Raw genomic sequence first — 18,262 nt, 5'->3', positions numbered from 1 at the left:
TTTATTTCTAGGAGAGAGAGAGAGAGACAGCGTGAACAGGGGAGGGTCAGAGAGAGAGGGAGTCACAGACTGAAACAGGCTCCAGGCTCTGAGCTGGCAGTCAGCACAGAGCCCGACACGGGGCTCGAACCCACGAACCGCGAGATCATGACCCAAGCAAAAGTCAGACGCTTAACCAACTAAGCCACCCAGGCGCCCCTCAAATGTTAGCTTCTTGACAAAGCTTCCTCCACTCGCCCTATTTTAAATGCAGCCTCCCCCCGCTGGCTTTCCCTTAGCATTTTGACTTTTCCAACAGGCTGTGTGCTCTGCTGATTTATTATGCTCATCTTCCGTTGCTCCCTTTAGAAGGTAGCCATAAGGGCGGGGGGGTTCAAATCTGTTTCGTTACTGACGTCTATGAAGTCCCTGACCTCGGGCCCGGCCCATCATAGGCTGTGTCCATTAGGAATCACAGAGCCAGGTGAATGGGTGCCAGGCACTGTGCTGAGTACTTCCACGCTTGTGTTACCCTCGCCCCACCCTTCCTCCACCTCTGTGAGGTTAGGCACTGTTGTTATTCCCCTTTTACAGATGAGGAGACTGAGGCTCAGAGAGGTTAAGTAACTTGCCCAAGGGGAGGATTCAAACCCAAGTTTGTCTGACTCCAAGGCCCATGTGTTTACCCACTTTGTTCACTGCCTCCTTAAGAAAATACAAAAGGTACTTTCCTCTTTTCTTTCTCTCATTTTAAAATGCTTAATACAGTAAGTTTTTATGAAATTTCTTTAAGCCGTTTTTTAAAAAAAAAAAACCACCAAGGAAAGCGTGGTGGGATAGACACATTTGTCAGTGGCCGACGCTTTGTGTCCGGGTGAGTGTCAGGGGCACAGCAGCTCCGAGATGGTGCCGAGCATGGGGATGACAGTCCGCAGGGCCCTCGGGAGACACGCGGCGGGCGGGGGGTGCGTGGGCCGCCTTTTCTCTGGCTCCCCTTCTCCTCGTGAGGGAGTCAATAGGTGACCCCTTGCCCTGCCGTTCGCTGGTTTCGGACAAGGCGGTCATTGTGAGCTTTTCTCCTGCACCCACGGGGCGGGGTGACCTGAGGCCGGACGGGGGCTGGGCCTTCCTCCTGCTCTAGAACGTACTTTCATGTTTGATTTCGCTTAAGGGTCAGGTGCCTACTGGGATCAACCACGATGATTCTACCGATTTTTTAGACGTTTTTGTTTCTTTGAAACTTTGGAAACTAAAAGTTACGAGCATGTTAAGAGTTCTCCGGGCGCCCTGAAACACACACTTTACACTGACAGCTGAGCTGAGGAGATGGTTTGACAGAGTAATAATTTCACTTTGAGTCTTTTTGGCCTTTTATTTCTGTCTTCTTGTCGGACGTCTGTTTTCCCCTCTCGTCTGATCTGTGCGGTGTAGTGAGGCCCGGAAGAGCGCACGGTATTTATGTTGAGGACAAGTAATTATGAATGCGGACCATTGTAGCCATCGGCGGGGGCCAGAAATAGAGCAGTGCCAGCCCCCCAGGAACCCACGTGACCTTCACATCCTTCCCAGCTGTGCTGAGAAATGCCATCCCCGTCAGCTGCTCGCTTCTCCTTATGGTGTATTGGGTATCTGTGTCGCTCTGATAGCTGTCGTAGGCTTCCAGCAAAATGCTCTGACCAACGAGTCGCATTTTGTGATCTTACATACAAAATGTCTTTGGATTTACATCAAACCTTGTTTGAACACATGAAACATGCGAGAAACAGGAAAGTGTGTAAATGTAGAAAATGTAGCCTGTGTCACGATTGTCTGAAATCACAGGTGTGCATTTTAACAAGGGGCTGCTGGCCCTCTGCCTTTCCGAGGAGCCGGTGAGCCTCCTCTCGTTCTCGGGAGTTTGTTTTGTTTCATTTCGTTTTTTTACCTAAAGAGCAAAACGACATGTTGACTGAAAAGCAGGACCTGCATTGTGGTCATGCCTGCCGCCCTCAGCCACCCCTCCCACGGGCGAGGGGTCCGTGACAAAACAAGGGCGGTGACGCGGTGACTGTAGACCCCGGGTAGTGGGCATGCAGGTCCTCACCAGCTAGTTCTGTCCCCTTTCCTGCTCTGGGACAGAGACTGTATCACAGAGGAAGAAAGCACCCGTTTAGTCTCTGCCCTGGGAGAATTCGATTAGGTAATTTGTCTGTATTTATTTTCTGTTCCGTGGCATCCCTGATTTCTTCCTAAGGTTTAAACACCTCGCCGGGGATGCGGGCATTCTCACGTTTTGTCCTCTTCACTTGCAGTTTTTCTTTAACATCAGCACCGATGACCAAGAAGGCCTCTACAGCCTTTATTTTCACAAATGCTCTGGAAATGAATTGCGGTCCAGTGACAAGCTCTCCTTCAGCCTCGATGTGAGTACCGCGTGCAGGGTGTTGCACGTGAATTAATGTGAGCACCGCGTACAGGGTGTTGTTTGGGGATTGATGTGAACACCGCGTGCAGGGTGTTGCCAGGGATTTTGTCAGCCACGAAACATGCAAGGCGTTTATTTCTTTGTAAGAGTAGCTTTTAACAATGCTTAAAATAGGGTCAGAGAAAAAAATGGCCAGAATCCCATCTGCAGAGGATTCCTAAGGGAGAAAATACAAAGCAGTTTGGGGGGCTCTTTCACCTTACCCTGTGTGTGCGGAACATGCTTGTCATCTGCTGGTGCTGTCTTAGGCCCGAGTGGAGCAGCGGAGGTGACCGATCGCGGGCTGTGGGATGATCTGCTCTTGAAAAAGAAAAAAACTAATTTCGTGTTCTGTTCGTTTCAGATTGAGATCACGGAGAAGAACCCCGACAGCTACCTCTCGGCAGGCGAGATCCCGCTCCCTAAATTATACATCTCTATGGCCTTTTTCTTCTTCCTTTCTGGGACCGTCTGGATTCACATCCTTCGAAAACGACGGTAAATTGTTACTTTCTTGAGCCATCCAGCTTTGAGCATGTGGAGATGTGCATAATTTCACCTTCAGCTGCTTCTGCGCCTGGGAGGGACGGGCACCAGCAGCCTTGTCCACTCCAAGGGCACCTTCCCTGAGACGGGGAGACTGTGCAGGGGCCCTGCCGTGCCGTGCTGTTTTCTTCCCTATGCTTTATTTTATTATTTTATTTTATTTTATTTATTTTTATTTTATTTTAATGTTTATTTTTGAGAGCAGAGAGAGGGTGGGGAAGGGACAGAGCGGGAGATGCAGAATCTGAAGCAGGATCCAAGCTCTGAGCTGTCAGCACAGAGCCTGATGCAAAGCTCGAACTTCTAAACCATGAGATCATGACCTGAGCCGAAGTCAGAAGCTTAACCAACTGACCACCCAGGCACCCCTGTTTTATGTTACTTTTAACATTTTTATTTATTTTTGAGAGAGATAGCATGAATGGGGGAGGGGCGGAGCGAGAGGGGGACACAGAATCTGAAGCAGTCTCCAGGCTAGCTGTCAGCATATAGCCCGACGTGGGGCTCGAACCCACAAACCATGAGATCATGACCTGAGCCGAAGTTAGATGCTTAACCAGCTGAGCCACCTAGGCGACTCTCTCCCTGTTTTGCTTTGTTTAAATAGCAGATCCAAATATTTTAGTGATACATGGGCAAAACAGAATGTATAAGCATGTGCTTCCATGGTGAAGACGCTGGTCTGGGACTCCAGGTGAGTTTGTTGATCCCATTCAGGGGCTGTTCATTCATGAGAAGGAAGATCAGTGACAGGGACGCACAGCCTGGCTGAGAGCATGGCATGCCGGCTGCCCAGAGCCTGCCGGGGAGAGGTGTGGGCTTCCAGACACTTGTCGCTGGAGAAAACTTCTTCAAGATCCATGTGCCCAGCTCTTGGCCTCCCTCCTGAAACCCGGAGGCTTTATCTGCCTGTACTCGGTTCTCGAAGGGAGCAGCTGCACGTGTGTGGGACCAGTGTTTGATTCTGTCTCCTTCCCCCCAAAAAGCAGAATAAATCACTACTTTCCAGTTTGAGAACAGGGTGAATGAAGCATTTGTTACATTGTAAGGCCTATAAATTGAGTCAATGACAGGATGCGCATGTGGCCTTGTAATGTGGAGTCGTTTAAATTCACCCAGTAATTAAGTATCCCAGATACCAAATACCTCCTCCTGTGGAGCTTTGTGCAGAACGGAGACCCCGTCAGTCCCCGGGGCTGTCTTCCGGTGGACGTGCTCAGTTGGGCTGGCGAGCTGGGGCCGGGGCGGAGCTGGTTCCAGCCCGTTGTGAGATTTGGCTTGATAGAAAGAGCCACTTGTTTACTTGTGACGGACCCTGCACGGACGTGTCGGGGGTAGACAGTCAGGTGGCTGTTAATAAGAAAAATTCAGGCTGTAGAAAGGTTTTTCAATAAAGTGCTGATTCTGCCTTAGTTGGAACAGTAAGAACTGGGGCTCGGTTCCAAGTGCAGATGCGGGCCGCTCCCCGCTCTGTGTCTCGCTTCACTCCCTGGGCCACGAAACCGGGGCGGGGTCATTGCCCTGCCTTCCTCTGCAGGTCTTGGGACCTTAGGCTAGTGTGGGATCCCTCCCCCGCCCCCAAATCCTGGGCTCCAGAGGGCTTTTCGGATCCGGGCACCATGCAGATACGGGGCGCATACAAATAGCTGGCCAGGCAGGTGTTCGGGATATTTTAGTTTCCGTTTACTTAGCGACGAGACCTTCAGTATCACCGATTTGCTTACATGCAGGCATGTGTGACGTCCGTTCCCCCCACCCCCCCCAGTCCTGTCCCCGTGCTTTTCTAGGAGAGTCTCACGGACGCTTCTGTTGGGTTGGAAGTTTGAGTCCCATAAAGGATGTGCCTCAAGGGCTTCGTGCGTCGCCAAGGCTCGCGGTCCCTGAGGGCCGGAAGGACTGTGCCCCATTTTGCTGAAGTCTGAGAGGAGAGAGGGGACACCAGGCTCTTGGCGCCTGCCGGAGCTGTGACCAGGACCCTCTCCCCTCCTTGCCCTGCACGTGTGCTCCTCTCCGCTTCCGCTCTCTGAGATGTGTCGTGGGCCCCAGAGTGTGGGGACAGCTGCTCGTTCTCTGGGGCCTGCTCCCTGCCCAGTCACTCACCAGATGCGGGTTATTTCAGCTCATCTTCCACCTCAAGGCAGCTGATGCGCCGTTTTCAGAAGAGGTTCCTGAGGGTGAGAGGGGTGAAGGGTGTCAGGGCAGAGCCGGAGTTCGAGTCAAGTAGCCATGGTTTTGGGGCCATACCCTTCCCGTAACCTCAGTGCCCCGGCCTCGGCCTTTCGGACAGGGCTGCTAGTCGAGGGGCCCAGGGTGGGAGAGCGAGCACTGGCCTTGGCAGCAGGCGGGTCTGTGCCCCAGGTACATGTCGTTGCTATTCAGGACTGGCGGACTCCTCTGGCCTTGACCTTCGAGTAGGTAGACACCAGACAGGAAGGCCCTGGGAGGAAATGCCTGGAAAGGGAGTGTGCGTCAGCTCGTGCCACACCCTCCTTATGGGTCTGTGCCAGGCCCTTGTTCTTCATTTCCTCTTCGTCCCCGATCTGTCTCTCGTTCCCTCCCAGCTGCTTGGGTGCGTGTGTGGGGTGCGTGTACGTGTGTTTGTGTTGATGCTGCGCATGTTTGTAACTTGTGGAAACCGCACTAGTTATAGACACTGTTCTCACGCCCTTTCTCACGCACTAGTATCTTTTTAAAGACCTAGTCACACTGTGTGTCCGTCCAGCTCATTCAGTTTGGGCTATTCCTGAGTGCGCATGCGCATGTTTTATTCACCCATCCCTTTGGTGAGGGGCCCCTCCCTCGGCCTCCATCCCCCTGCTCCCCCAAACCGTGTTGTCATGACCCCCCCCCATGGCCCCGTGCAACCTCTGAGGCAAGTCCCAGAAGCTGGTGCCCTGGGCAGGGCATAAGGTCTTACTCGGTTTCCTTAAGTGCCCGCCGCCAGCTTGCCCTGCACCAGCCTCTGGTTCTGCCAGCGGCGCGGAGGGTTCCTGCCTCCCCACCACCGCTGCCCTCTTGTTTTTTGCCAGTCTGATGGGTAGAGACTGGAGGTTTCATTTTGCATTTCTCTCGACACTAAGGATGCGAAGTCTCTCTCTAGGCACTCCTAACCATCTGGGCTCCCCTTCTTGTGACTGCCTGTACGTTTTGCACGGTTTCTTGGGGTTTTCTGTCATTTTCTTGTTTTACGTGAGTTTCTCGCATATTTTGGACATCCGTCCTTTGTGTCAGACATTGCAGATTTCTTCCCCCCAGTCCGTTAAACTTGCCCGCGGTGTGCGTGGTTGACTGGAGGTCTTCCACGTTAGGGGGGTCGCCGCTCTCCCATTGTAGTCTCTTGGGCAGTGCTTCTCGGAAAAAGCCTTTTCCTCCTCCGAGGTCACAAAAGACGTAAGTTATGTTTACAAGTGAAATCTATCCGGAGTCCTTTGTGTGTGAAGTAGGGACGGGGACGGACACACACACACACACACACACACACACACACACACGATTGGGCGGATTTTCCCTATGCCAGTTAGTAAGAGGTCCGTTCTCCAGCCAGGCGGCTGCCCCTCGTCTGTCGTATGCCAAACCGTCTTGTGTCCCATTCGGTCAGTTCCCAGGGTGAGGTGGGAAAGGGTAGAGGAATTGAATGGCTGGCGGCCCAAAGGTGGGCGAGTACCCATGTAGGCCTGGGGGTGGGAGTGGGCACCGCTTCCCCCCACCCCCCCGTCCCAGCCCTGAGGGCAGTGGGACGGGCACCATCCTGGGGCTCTCCCTTCCTTCCCTCTGCTGCCTGGCTCCTGGCCCACCTCCCTCTGGGCCGCAGCTCACCCCTACAGCTGGGCCCGGGCACCTTCTGCTCCCCCGGGGGCCTCTCACCAGCTCCGTAGATCCCACCGCCTCATTCTTGCCTCTGAGGCCATTCCACGGTGGCGTCTGGGCACGAGGCTGGCAGGCTGCGTAGATTTCCATCTGATCGGGAGCTGGAACTCATCCTGTGTGGTCTCAGTGCCTGACGCTGCTGCAGTCACAGCTCCGACCTGTGCTTGAGGGGCCTCTGGGGGCCCCATCGGGGTGATCTTCTCCCGAAAACTGCATCTCCAAAAGGCTCTGTGTTTGTGCTTTGCTCGGATCACACTTTCTGCTTCCTTGTAAATGGACCTGATGACTGGGGCTCCGGCCGTCCTTTGGAGGAATGGGACATTCTTTTAATTCTTTCTTTTCTGTGTTTACAGGAACGACGTATTTAAAATCCACTGGTTGATGGCGGCCCTTCCCTTCACCAAGTCTCTTTCCCTGGTGTTCCACGCGGTACGTATTAGTATTTGGGGTCAGTTGTGAAACGATGGCGTGCCTCTAATCAGGAAGGATGAGTTGGAAGGAAGGAGGGGGAGCTAGGTCACTGGACACGGGAGATGAAAGAAGGCCTTTTCTCAGGAAGCCTCCTTCGGTGCAGGAGGGACCATCACAGGGACAAGTCATTACACCCTCCCTGACCCGGCCTGAGACCTCTTCTAATGCCACCTGCACACCCAGAGTTTTCCCAGAGCACTTACTCATTTTCCTTCCGTTTTTTTTTGTTTGTTTGTTTTAAGTCCTTTCTTGAGATGAGAGTGCCACCTGCTGAATTCTTCCACGACTTAATTTTTCTGAGTATCTTTCCGTGTTCCCATTCGATTCGAAGCCCAGCGTTGGCATACTCATTCAAGGGGAGGCGGTGCTCCGAGTATTGAGGCGTGTGACTCAAGCTGGCACTTGGCTTGGTTAGTCCAGGCGTGAGCTGAGGCCAGCCTGCTGCCACCTGCCGGGGGCGCCGGCCCGAGGCTCCCACGGCCGCACCTGTGAGGGAGACAGCGCCCAGGCCCTTGCTCTCCTGCACCGACAGGCGTCGGAGGGAGGAGGAGTCATGATGGGTCCGCTTCGAGTCTCTAGAAATGACGGTGGTCTGGATGATTTCCCATTGGGACCTAAGTTAAAAGATTCTTTCCGGAACCTTGTAGGTGATGAATGGCAGGAACCTTGAGTTACTGTAACATCCAGGTAGCCGTTTGTGATAGAACGACGCAGTTGACATCAGCGTTTGTGACCTGTGACAGAAAGCATTTTGGGTGCGCTTTGAAAGCTGCCACTTTATTTATTTATTGTATTTTTTTAATGCCATTTATTTATTTTTGAGAGAGAGCGAGCGAGAGCGAGCATGCCCGCGCCAGCTGGGAAGGGGGCAGAGAGAGAGGGAGAGAGAATCCCAAGAATTGCTAACAGCGCAGAGCCCGATGTGGGGCTCGCTCTCACGAACCGTGAGATCATAACCTGAGCCAAAAGCAAGAGTCAGATGCTTAACCGACTGAGCCCTTCAGGCATCTCTGAAACTTGCCGCTTTAAGTCACAGGCATTGTTGGCTTTAAGTAGCTCTGAGTTCACAGGTTTTCAAAAAAAACAAAAGCAGTTGAACCATGTGGGGTTTTTTTGTTTTGTTTTTTTTGTTTGTTTTGTTTTGTTTTTGCTGACTGGCTAACTTCTGTAATAAGCAACCAGGGTCTGTCAGGGGACGTTCTTGGCTGGGAAACTGAAAGACCTGTGGCCTTTGGACGGTGGAGACTTTAAAGACCAGAACAGGCAGCCTTTTGCCCCCGTGAATCACCTGCCCCAGGAGAGGGACCTGGCCTGCGTGCTGGTGGTGGTGAAACCCCGCGGCCGGTGTCTCACGCTTCCTGGCGTTAGCGCACTTACATGCTTCTCTGTGCACGGACAAGTGAGGGATCGGCGTGGGGTGGAGGGGACATCCCCCGTCATGAGGACCTTGGTGGCATTTCCTGTTTGACTGTGCACATCAGGCATGTGCTGGGTGGACTTTTCTGACATGCGCTTGTCTGGTTGCAGATCGACTATCACTACATCTCCTCCCAGGGCTTTCCGATCGAGGGCTGGGCTGTCGTGTACTACATCACTCACCTGTGAGTCCACAGAGGGACCCATGAACATGGGTTGACGCGTAGGAGAAGCTGGGGGGCTGTGGAAGGGTTGGTGGGGGAGAGCCCTGGCCTCCCCGCAGCAGCCTCTCTGGCTTCCTGCCGCACTACGGGGGGTGTGGCCTGTAGGCGGCTGGCCTGCTCCCGGGAGGGGCTTGCCTCCTCGGGAGATGAGCCGCTCGGGTAGGGGGGTATGGGGTGCAGAACAGACTGTGCGCTGCTTCGCTCCAGAGGTGGTTCCTGAATGTGGTCCCCTCTCTTTTCCAAGTTGCACAGGAAGTCATGAGTGAGCTGTGCGGTGGGACCGGCAGAGGAAGTCTGGGGAGACCGTCGGCATCTGAAATTCTTTCTTTTCCAGTTTGAAGGGGGCGCTGCTGTTCATCACGATCGCACTCATCGGGACCGGCTGGGCTTTCATTAAGCACATCCTCTCTGATAAAGATAAGAAGATCTTCATGATCGTCATCCCACTCCAGGTAAAGGGACCCGAGTCCTGCGTGTCCTGGTTGTGTCCTGGTGCTTCTCGGGGCTCGGCTCCCGGCCTGCCCAGGAGGAGGGCGTTGGCTCACCTTGAACCCCAGCTTTGCCCCCGGCCGTTCTCTCTCTGCCGTCCGGCTGCCCCGGGCCTCGCGTCCTTGCCCCAAGAGCTGTCTGCTGTCAGTCCCCGGGCAAGCAGCGTGTGGACGCCTGCACCTCGAGTAGGGAGGCTCTGGAAAGTCTGGGAAGGTGCCACCTGCCTTCCTGCGCCTGGACCCCTCCAGCACAGTGGCCCTCATAGCCGCCCTCAGGCACACAGTGATTTTACTCACAAATTATTTTTAAAGCCGTGAATGACACCGGTGAGTTTTCACAAGGTAGAATACGGAGTAGACATTAGGGCGGCTGTCTATCCATCCCTTGCTGGTTGGGGACCGTGGGCCGCAGCCAGCCGTCCCAGGTTGTGAGCCCCTTCGGGGAGGAACCTTGTCGTCTACGTACTGGTTTTATTGGAGGCAGACACGGGGCGTGGAGAACCTGCTCAGCAGGGGTGCGGGGCTGCTCTGTTCTGTTTGAACGAAGAGCTTGTGTTTGATGAAATCGTCCTCCGCGGTGGGTCTCCCTGGGGGGAATGGCGTGGATGTGGCAGGTGGGGGGAGGGAGGGGACACCTCCCCGGGCTCCAGGCCAGCCTTCTCTCCCTGGTGACCGAAGTCTGGCATTGTTCACCACAGAGCCACTTTTGCGTCGGTGACGTGGGACCTACCTTAGCGCCAAATGAATGATGCAGGCCAGTTGCTGTGGGTTTCCCAGGAGAGACTCCTCGCCCAAATTTGAATTGTCTGGGAGGCTTGTAGGCAGAGAAGGGCCTTGCCTGGAGATTTAGGGAAAGACACGTAGCAGGTGGCCCTGCTGCCACACGAGCAAAGATGCTGAGGATCCATGTGGGGCTTGGCTGTGGCCCCCCCAGGGCCACCTCACCAGCACCGGGCCAAGTTCTGCGGCCTGCGAGTGCATCTGAGCGCGTGATAGAGGACCCAGGTCTTTCCCCCGGCCCCTTGCCCCACGCATGCCTCCCCCCCCCCGCCCCCCTCCGTTGATACTATCCCTCCAGGAGGACCTTCGTCTCCACCCGAGCTGGGGTGTGATGGGGCTCAACCTTCTGGCTTTTGCATCCCCCAAGGGGGTTGGATGCAAGGTTACGTGGTAGAATGCCTTCGAGGAAACGGAGTTTAAAGAATTGAATGTAGGGAAGTTAGGCATCGATACACAGAGAGACTAGTCTGGGAAGGCCTTGAACGTCAGCCAGAAAGCTGAAGCTGTTTCTTCGTGGCCACGGGAGCCGGTGCACAGCTCCAAGTGAGAAGGGAGAGATGTACAGAACATACGCAAGGACTTTGAAGAACTTTTGGCACCTTGTTCCGCACCAGGGAACGTTCTTTCGTGTATCAGGAGAGGGCACTGAGTGGAATCAGGGACTTAAGCTGAGAGAGCCTTTGTTTCCACTTCGTCTTCCTAGGTGGGGCCACGTGCCGGCGCGTAGGATGCAGGGAGACCAGAGTCTCAGAGTACTTGGCATTTGTATCCAGTAGAGCGTGGCTCCTGTGGGCATTTCCCAGAAAGCCCCTAGGTAGAAAACTGTGCTTCGAGACGTCCCGAATAGCAGCGTGATGGATGTTACGTCCTTTGTCAGAGCATGCGGAGTGACCTTTACAGCAGGCGGGCAGAGGTTGGGACCGTGGCCTCGTGACCTGTGTGCCCACCCCTGCTAGAAGTGTCTGGAGCCTCTCGTAGGCCCCGGTCCAGCCAGGCCCTGGGGCCTCTCGCGGCCACTGGTTCCAGGACCAGATCCCCGAGGCCAAGTGGAGCGGGCTCGCCTCAGGAGGAAGAGCCGAGCCACGTCCCGTGTGCAGGGGACCTGGGTGGAGTCACTCCTGAGCCAGAGCAGTGTGACCCCGCAGGGAGAACCCGGGCCCAAGGAATCTGGGCGCGTGGCTGAGCGGGATGTGCACTGCCACCCGTTCGGCCCCCGAGTGGCCCTGCTGACGCCTTGGGGGCCCGAAAAGCAAAGCCGAGGGTCAGTAGTCTGGGCTGTGTCACAAATCACCCCAGATGCAGTGGCAGACAGCAGCGATGGCCACTGACCCTCTCCTGTTCTTGGGGATCAGGAATTGAGGCATGGCTGCACTGGGCAGGTCCGACGGGGGGCGTCACGCAGTGAGTCGGACCACAGCTGGGGTCACCTCAGTATTCACACCTCCTGGGCGGGGGTTGGGGGGGTGCAGTGAGACCGGGCGAGGGCAGCGGGGACTCCTCACTCCCTGCCTGGCCTCTCCCTGCCGGGTCTCTCCTGCTTGGCAGCCGCAGGGTAGCCAGGCTTCCTGCGAGCGGGCCAGCTGGAGACCGCGTCCTGTGTCCCACCCTCCTCAGAAATCACACGGCCTCGCGTGCACCTGATTGTGGCTTAGGGCTGTCGCTCACTCGGCAGGAGGGCGCAGACACCGCTCCTGGATGAGAGCGTGCAGTGTTTGGGAAAGCGTGTGGCCCTGGGGAGAAGGCCGTGGCCATGGTCAGGGGCCCACAGACCAACGTGTCCACCTGCTCTCGGGGCTGCAGCCGTACAGGCCCGGCCTCGCTTCAGGGCCTCAGCCACTCCTCGTGTCCCGTAGGTCCTGGCGAACGTGGCCTACATCATCATCGAGTCCACCGAGGAGGGGACGACGGAGTACGGCCTGTGGAAGGATTCTCTGTTTCTGGTAGACCTGCTGTGCTGCGGGGCCATCCTCTTCCCAGTGGTGTGGTGAGTACCGCGGGCAGGGGGCCTCCGTGCGCTCCAGGGCTCGTGTGTCAGGCAGGTCCAGACCCCCGAATCCGCCGTTCCAAAGCCGGTCCGATTGTCACGGGGCCTCGGCTTAACAGTGTCAGCTACCTGGGTCCCCAAGCCGATCAGAGTCAGCATCCAGAAGCAGGAGCCCGGAACTCGGGACTTGATCCAGTGCCTCTGTGGATTCCAGCGCAGCACATCCGGCCCCTAGCCTTTTAGCCCAGTTTAGATAACAGAGAAGAGTCTGGAAATGAGTACTCAGTAGCAGCATAATAGCAGCATGGATTTGGAGGGAGGAGAGTTGCAGAAATCCCGTAAAGAGTCCTTGCCTGCCAGTTAGGTGGAAGGGGAGGAAGTGCATTAACATAAACTAGTGAGCGTTCGCAGCACGTGAACAGGTCAGAGATCTTCCGAATGGCAGGCTTGGGAGGCACGCACTGTGCTTTGATGATGTGCAAAGCAGTGTCAGTGCTGAGTCAGTGGTGGTTGAGAGAAGAAATTCTCATTAAGTCTTACACTGAGTGAAAGAAATCATTGGTTCGGTCAGAAGCAAGTCAAGGAAAGAAGGCCAGCAAAGGTAAAATGCTCTTAACGGTGATCCAGTCCCATGACTGTTTGAAAGCGGTTACTCCTTTTAGAATAAAGTCTTTAAAAGCAGATTTACCTGTGTTATGTTAAAGGCAAAGTGGTCCACCCTGCAGTAAACTATCTTTCAGGATTCTGGGGTTTATCAGGCGGTTCAGTTATTCTGATCATTTAGAACATGGTACCACTGGAGTGTAACCCTCATTCCAGCGGGCTGCACTCACCCTTGACCCTTATCCATCGTGCATGAGATGTTGCACATACATCAGCGCAGCCAGTGGCTTCCAGAAGGCAGAGGAGGAGTTTTTCTAATCTCCCCCACCTTCCCGAGTCGTGCCCAGGGACAGCTAGCTCAGGTGTCTGTAACAGGATCGATCACCAGCGCCGACTTCGGATAGAAAGAAGCGCCTCACTGTGCAGGAACACAGTGCAAGCCATGCTCTTCCATCTGCCAGTTTCAGCAAAAAGAAGGGACCCCGGGGCTTTGGGGAAGATGCAGGCGAGCAGTAGGGCTCCACGTGGCCATTCCCCTCCCCTTGTTCGTGGTGGCACAAAGCAGCAGATGCCACGCGGCAAGATTCTCGGGAGTGAATATTGCTAAAGTTGATGTAAAGCATCAGGCGCTAGACGTAGCTCAAGGAACAGGATCGATGGCTTTTGACGCCTTCAGACCGGGCCGGCATGGGCTCGGCGCCAGCGCTGTGCCCGCTCGCTTCTGAGCGTTATGCCATTCGGTGCTCCCAGGTGGGCAGGGGGCGGGGCCCTAGGAGAAGATCCGCCTCCCCTCCGTGTCCAAGTGAGCCCCGCCCCCCTCCCCCGGCCAAATCTGCCCGTGCCGCTCACATCCTTTTCCCGCAGCCCCTTTAGTAACATTCGTGTTCTCCCATCTGAACTGCAGCGACAATAATTAGCTGCCTGGCACCTCGAAGCAGGAAAAAAGCACTCCCTGGAGGCTGCCACTTTGCAGCGGGATTCCAGATCTCCAGATAGCAAAATGCCAAGTTTGCAGGAAGCCCCATGCTCACAGGCTCCTGGACTTAGACTTTAGAAATCTGCCTCCAGCCTCCGGGGGTGGAGGGTGAGGGGATGGGGAATCCATGTTCTCTGGGTGGCAGGTGCGCTCTACCTCGGTGTTGTGGAGCGAGGTGGTTGGGGAAGTGAGAGATTTTAGGTGGAGAGGGAGATCAAGAGTGTTGAAATGATTGCGTTTTGCTCTTTCTCCTTATACCCAGGCGCCCGGCAGACCTTTCTCAGCCATTTGGGGGCATCCTGAACCCTCTGGCTGGAGCGCCATACGCAACGGGGTGCTGGTTAGCAAAGGTCATGTGGGTTTGGGAGACTGCTCTGAACCCGTCCGGTCCAGCCCTCCAGCTTATGACTAAGGAATTCAAGGCCTTGAGTTGCTAGCATTGGACCTAGAGAAGAGTGCAGACCTGTGAGCTAACCTTTTGTTTTCCACGTGTTTGTTTTTAGGTCAATCAGGCATTTACAAGAAGCATCAGCCACAGATGGAAAAGGCAAGTTCCCTTGTGCTCCCTGGTGCCCCTTCCCTGGGCGCTGCCGGGAGGCGGGGAGGCTGGGGGCGCCCGGGGGGCCCTAGGAGAGCCGTGGGGGTTGGTTTGCTGGAGAGGCAGGTGGTGAACTTCGCAGGAATCGATTGTGTAAGGAGGCTTAGGGGTGATCGCTGCTTAGTGAGATGATTCATCGCGTTTCCACCCGTGAGCGTGATTTTCACCTTCTCCAAACTGAGTCAGGAAGAGAAAAATCCTGTCTGGGAAGGACCGGATAGCACCTCGTTGTGAGAACAGGAGGTATGATGGATTGGGGACAGCTACGTGTAAAGCACCCCTTCCTGCTGATTTTACACGCTTTCAAAATAGATGTGTCAGTATTAATTTAAGAGGAGGCTGATGCCAAAGAGAGGCTCTGAAGCTCTCTGGTTTTAAACGGTTGTGCCATTAGAGCCTTCTGGATCTCTTTGTTTTTCTAACCATGCCTTCTAAGAAAAGAAGCCACAGAGAACATGTTTTGCGTAATTCTGAGCATAGGTGAATATCGCCCTACCCCAGGCCGCGGTGGCACCACGGGGCCTCGGAGCAGTGCTTTCTCAGTGCTTGGAGTGGCCTCCGGGCCCAGGAAATCACAATCTGTGGTGTTTATAAAGTTTCGTCACTGGCCTGTGTTTTTTTGTTTTTTTGGTTTTTTTTTTTTGTTTTTTAATTATAAATGTAACGTGGGTTCATCTTAAGAAAATTGGTGAGCAAGTAATAGGTACAAATCTTACTTCATACTTGACTTACATTTAACACCATGTTATTTTAACTTGAACTAGTTCAGGGCTCTGCACCATGCCCGAAAGACACCAGGGTTCTTCTGTAGAGCACAGCCCTCGGGGGTGTCTGTGACCCCTGGTTTGCACCCCCCAGAGGTTGCTGGGGGGACTCCCGCCCTCCGGCAGCGTAGCGCTCTGGCTCTGGGCGGCCCAGTGTGCGGGGGTCCTGCCCTGGCTGGGAGCCCTGGTCAGGGCTGAGTCCAGCCTCCACTTGCACAACCTGCCAGCTCGTGTTTCCTTTCTAGTCCCGGGGAATAGCCCTTGTTTCCCCCTTTTTCTTCAAAGAAACTCAGTTCCCTTCTCCTTGCGGGACAGATTCTCGCCAGTGAGTTTCAGCTTGAACTCTGCACAAACGTGTTGCTTTCAGCCTGGCCGCAGAGCCTTCCCCTGAGCTGTCCTGCCTTCTTGGAGTGGGGGGGCAGGGAGATTACAGGAAACCAAACGCAAAGTAGAATCTTCCTAAAGCACCTGCTATAGACAGGAAAACCCAAAGTAGAAAATGAAAGCTCACCTTCTGGGAATAACCATTCTTTGGGGACAACCTTGTCTTTTTCTTCCTTTTCTGTGACATCAAAAGGTGGCTTTGTTATTATTTTTATAAAAACAGATTGGTCGTTGTCTTCATTTTAACATATCGAGGGCGCCTCGCTGGCTTGGCCAGGGGCACACAACTTCTGATCCCAGGGTTGTGGGTTTGAGCCCTGTGTCGGGTATGGACAGTACTAAAAAAAATTTTTTTCTAATTAAAAAATTTTTTTCATGTATTGAGATGAGACATTTGAATTTTTCATCTTGATACATTTCAGTATTTGGGGATTTGTGTTTTTTACTCCTTGGCTGAAAATGTGTAAAAATTCCGAGGGCAGTGTCTTTTAGTTGATGAGTTTTTTCCTTCTTCACCTCGCGTTTCTCCTCTGTGGATCCCTCTGGCCCATCCTCACCGGCTCCTTTCCCCCTTTCTCCATCATCCTGCACCATCCTGACCCCTCTGACTGCCTCTCCTCCTCCTGTGCCCAGCTCTCAAGGGACTTGGGGGTGACCATGGTGGTGAATAGCGTCTGTAACCCTTTATTCCCTGAGCCCTTCATCAGGTATCCTGCCTGGGGTGGAGAGCACAGGAGGTGATGCCCAAGATGGGGTGGGGATTGTCCCCACGCAAGCCACGCAAGCATCTGTGGTGAAGGGAAGCTATAGGACAGGAATGCTCTTGTCATCACCGGGGACACACACGAGGCAGTTTCTCGTTTTTTCCACCAGGTGACAGCATGGGACTTCTTCGGCAGAGAGCGGTCCCATCAGCACACCAGGGCTCTCCTCCTGAGGACAACAGACTGTTGAGAAAGCACCCATTTCTTATCAGCAAACATCACAAACCCTTTGACGGGAAGAGAGCCGGTTAGAACGGGGGTGTCCTGATCCATGTTCTTTTGCTGACTTGATCCTTAGGCTGTGGCTGCCTTTTAGCTAATCTGCAAATGCATACTTCATTCAGTGCTTTGAGAAACAGTTACACCTCTAGCACTTCCAGAGTCAGGACACCGTGTTCTCACGGTCAAGTCCCCCCTGCAGAGAACGCTCAGGAACAGCACCCCCACCCCCACCCCTCACCAGCGCACCGCCCTGCGTGTGAGTGCAGAGCGGACCAGGACAGAGTAGAGCAGAAGCGGGAGTGAGGACACGGGCCACTGTCCGACCGCAGCTTCCCGGATGCTCCGATCTACCCTGTGGGCTCCTTGGTCCGCCCTTCTGAGACCTAGCCCGTCCCAGAGGCAGCTGGCAAAGTGAAGGCCACGGGCAGTGATGTCTCCTGCTAGGTTTGGAAGCCTGTTGCTGGATGGAGGCTGGGGCTCTGGTTCCTGTGTATAGGCTCGTGATGCCGTTGACTCGACACACGACCTTGCAGGGACTTGGGCATAAGACTGTCAGAGTCAGTGCAGTTCAGGCAGGCTGACCTCTGACCTCAGCAGGGGAGGTGCGTTTTGAGGCTGTGCCCGGTGTGGGGTGGCGGGCGCCTTCCGGACGGCTTGTTTGGGTGCTGGTTACTTCCTCGTCTCCGGAGGCCTCCTGACCGAACCGGGGGAAACGTGAAGGATGAAGTTGCCCCGACCTTCAGCTGTGTCTTTGTCTCCTCTGTCACACCCTGTGGCTCCTCTCCGCTCCTCTGTCAGTGTCACCGCCACGCTGGGTTCTCGGAGAAGACACTTAACTGAGTCTCCCACCAGCCGGAGCTCAGGTGCCACTGTGTCCTGCCTGCCAGCACCGCCTGGCTGCCCCTGCCCTTGAGCCTGCCTTGAGCCTGCACCTGCTGCCCTCTTTCTCCGTGTCCTTCCCTTCGGGGACTAGCTTGGGGACAGACAGCGACGCTTACTTAACAGTCTCTGCTGCTGGTCTTCTCCACACCCCCCACCCCTCCGTGTTTCTGAGGAAGATTCAGAGGAAGTGTTCTGAGGACTCCAGGCTTTTATGTTGCTTCAAAGGCCTGTAAACGGCCGGTTCCGGGCTGGTTATAGAAGAATGGCCTCGCCCTGAGCTGCGGCTGTGTTCTGGAAGCTGCTGTGGCCTTGGGGAGTGTTCTTCAGGGCAGCAGTTCTCAAGAGGGTCCTCAGGGTCAAATCTGTTCTCATCACCAGATACGGTCATCGGTTTTTGCTGTTGACCTTTGCGCTGATGGTACAGGAGCGACAGTGGGTGAGACGGCCGGTGCCTTAGCGTCCTTCAGGGCAGCAGTGCCGTGAGTGGCCGCTGCTTTCGGCATTGCTGCGGCTTGTGGGGGGAGAGGCTCCTTTTACTCAAGAGTGGCCTCGGTGAAATAGTAAAACTAGTGGTGTGATAAATCTCAACCACTAGGGACGCCTTGGTGGCTGTTAGTTGAGCATCAGCTCTTGATTTTGGCTCAGGTCATGATCCCTGGGTCATGGGATCAAGCCCCGTTTAAGCTCCACTGGAGTATGGAGCCTGCTTAAGAAAGATTCTCTTGGGGGCGCCTGGGTGGCTTAGTCGGTTGAGCGTCCGACTTTCACTTAGGTCATGATCTCGCGGTTCGTGGGTTCGAGCCCCGCGTCGGGCTCTGTGCTGACTGCCAGCTCAGAGCCTGGAGCCTGTTTCAGTCTGTGACTCCCTCTC

The 18,262-nt window shown here is 54.7% G+C and overlaps 1 protein-coding gene and 1 long non-coding RNA gene across 4 annotated transcripts in view; one reads left to right on the top strand and one right to left on the bottom strand.

Annotated features, from left to right (window-relative positions):
- The window catches only part of GPR107 (G protein-coupled receptor 107), a 65,262-nt gene that overhangs the window by 30,069 nt on the left and 16,931 nt on the right, over positions 1-18,262 (top strand). For 2 of the 3 annotated variants that reach the window (XM_039229440.1, XM_039229441.1), the window contains exons 8-14: positions 2,271-2,381; positions 2,787-2,920; positions 7,189-7,264; positions 8,834-8,907; positions 9,281-9,398; positions 12,068-12,198; positions 14,281-14,324. In XM_039229440.1, the coding sequence (XP_039085371.1) occupies positions 2,271-2,381; positions 2,787-2,920; positions 7,189-7,264; positions 8,834-8,907; positions 9,281-9,398; positions 12,068-12,198; positions 14,281-14,324 (688 nt within the window). Of the gene's footprint in view, positions 1-2,270; positions 2,382-2,786; positions 2,921-7,188; positions 7,265-8,833; positions 8,908-9,280; positions 9,399-12,067; positions 12,199-14,280; positions 14,325-16,396; positions 16,535-18,262 lie in introns of all 3 variants that reach the window. The other variant, XM_039229438.1, reaches the window with a different exon arrangement.
- On the bottom strand, positions 5,052-7,179 carry LOC120230068. Its single transcript, XR_005527917.1, has 3 exons — positions 6,833-7,179; positions 5,886-6,339; positions 5,052-5,405 (listed from the first exon to the last, which is right to left on the bottom strand). It is a non-coding gene; the product is annotated as an uncharacterized LOC120230068 (long non-coding RNA).

The sequence above is a fragment of the Hyaena hyaena genome, unplaced genomic scaffold, assembly GCF_003009895.1.
Source record: "Hyaena hyaena isolate Hyena2069 unplaced genomic scaffold, ASM300989v1 scaffold_38, whole genome shotgun sequence".
NCBI lineage: Eukaryota > Metazoa > Chordata > Mammalia > Carnivora > Hyaenidae > Hyaena > Hyaena hyaena.
The sequence above is the reverse complement of the archived record's forward strand: the minus strand, read 5'-3'. Positions and strand labels throughout refer to the sequence as shown.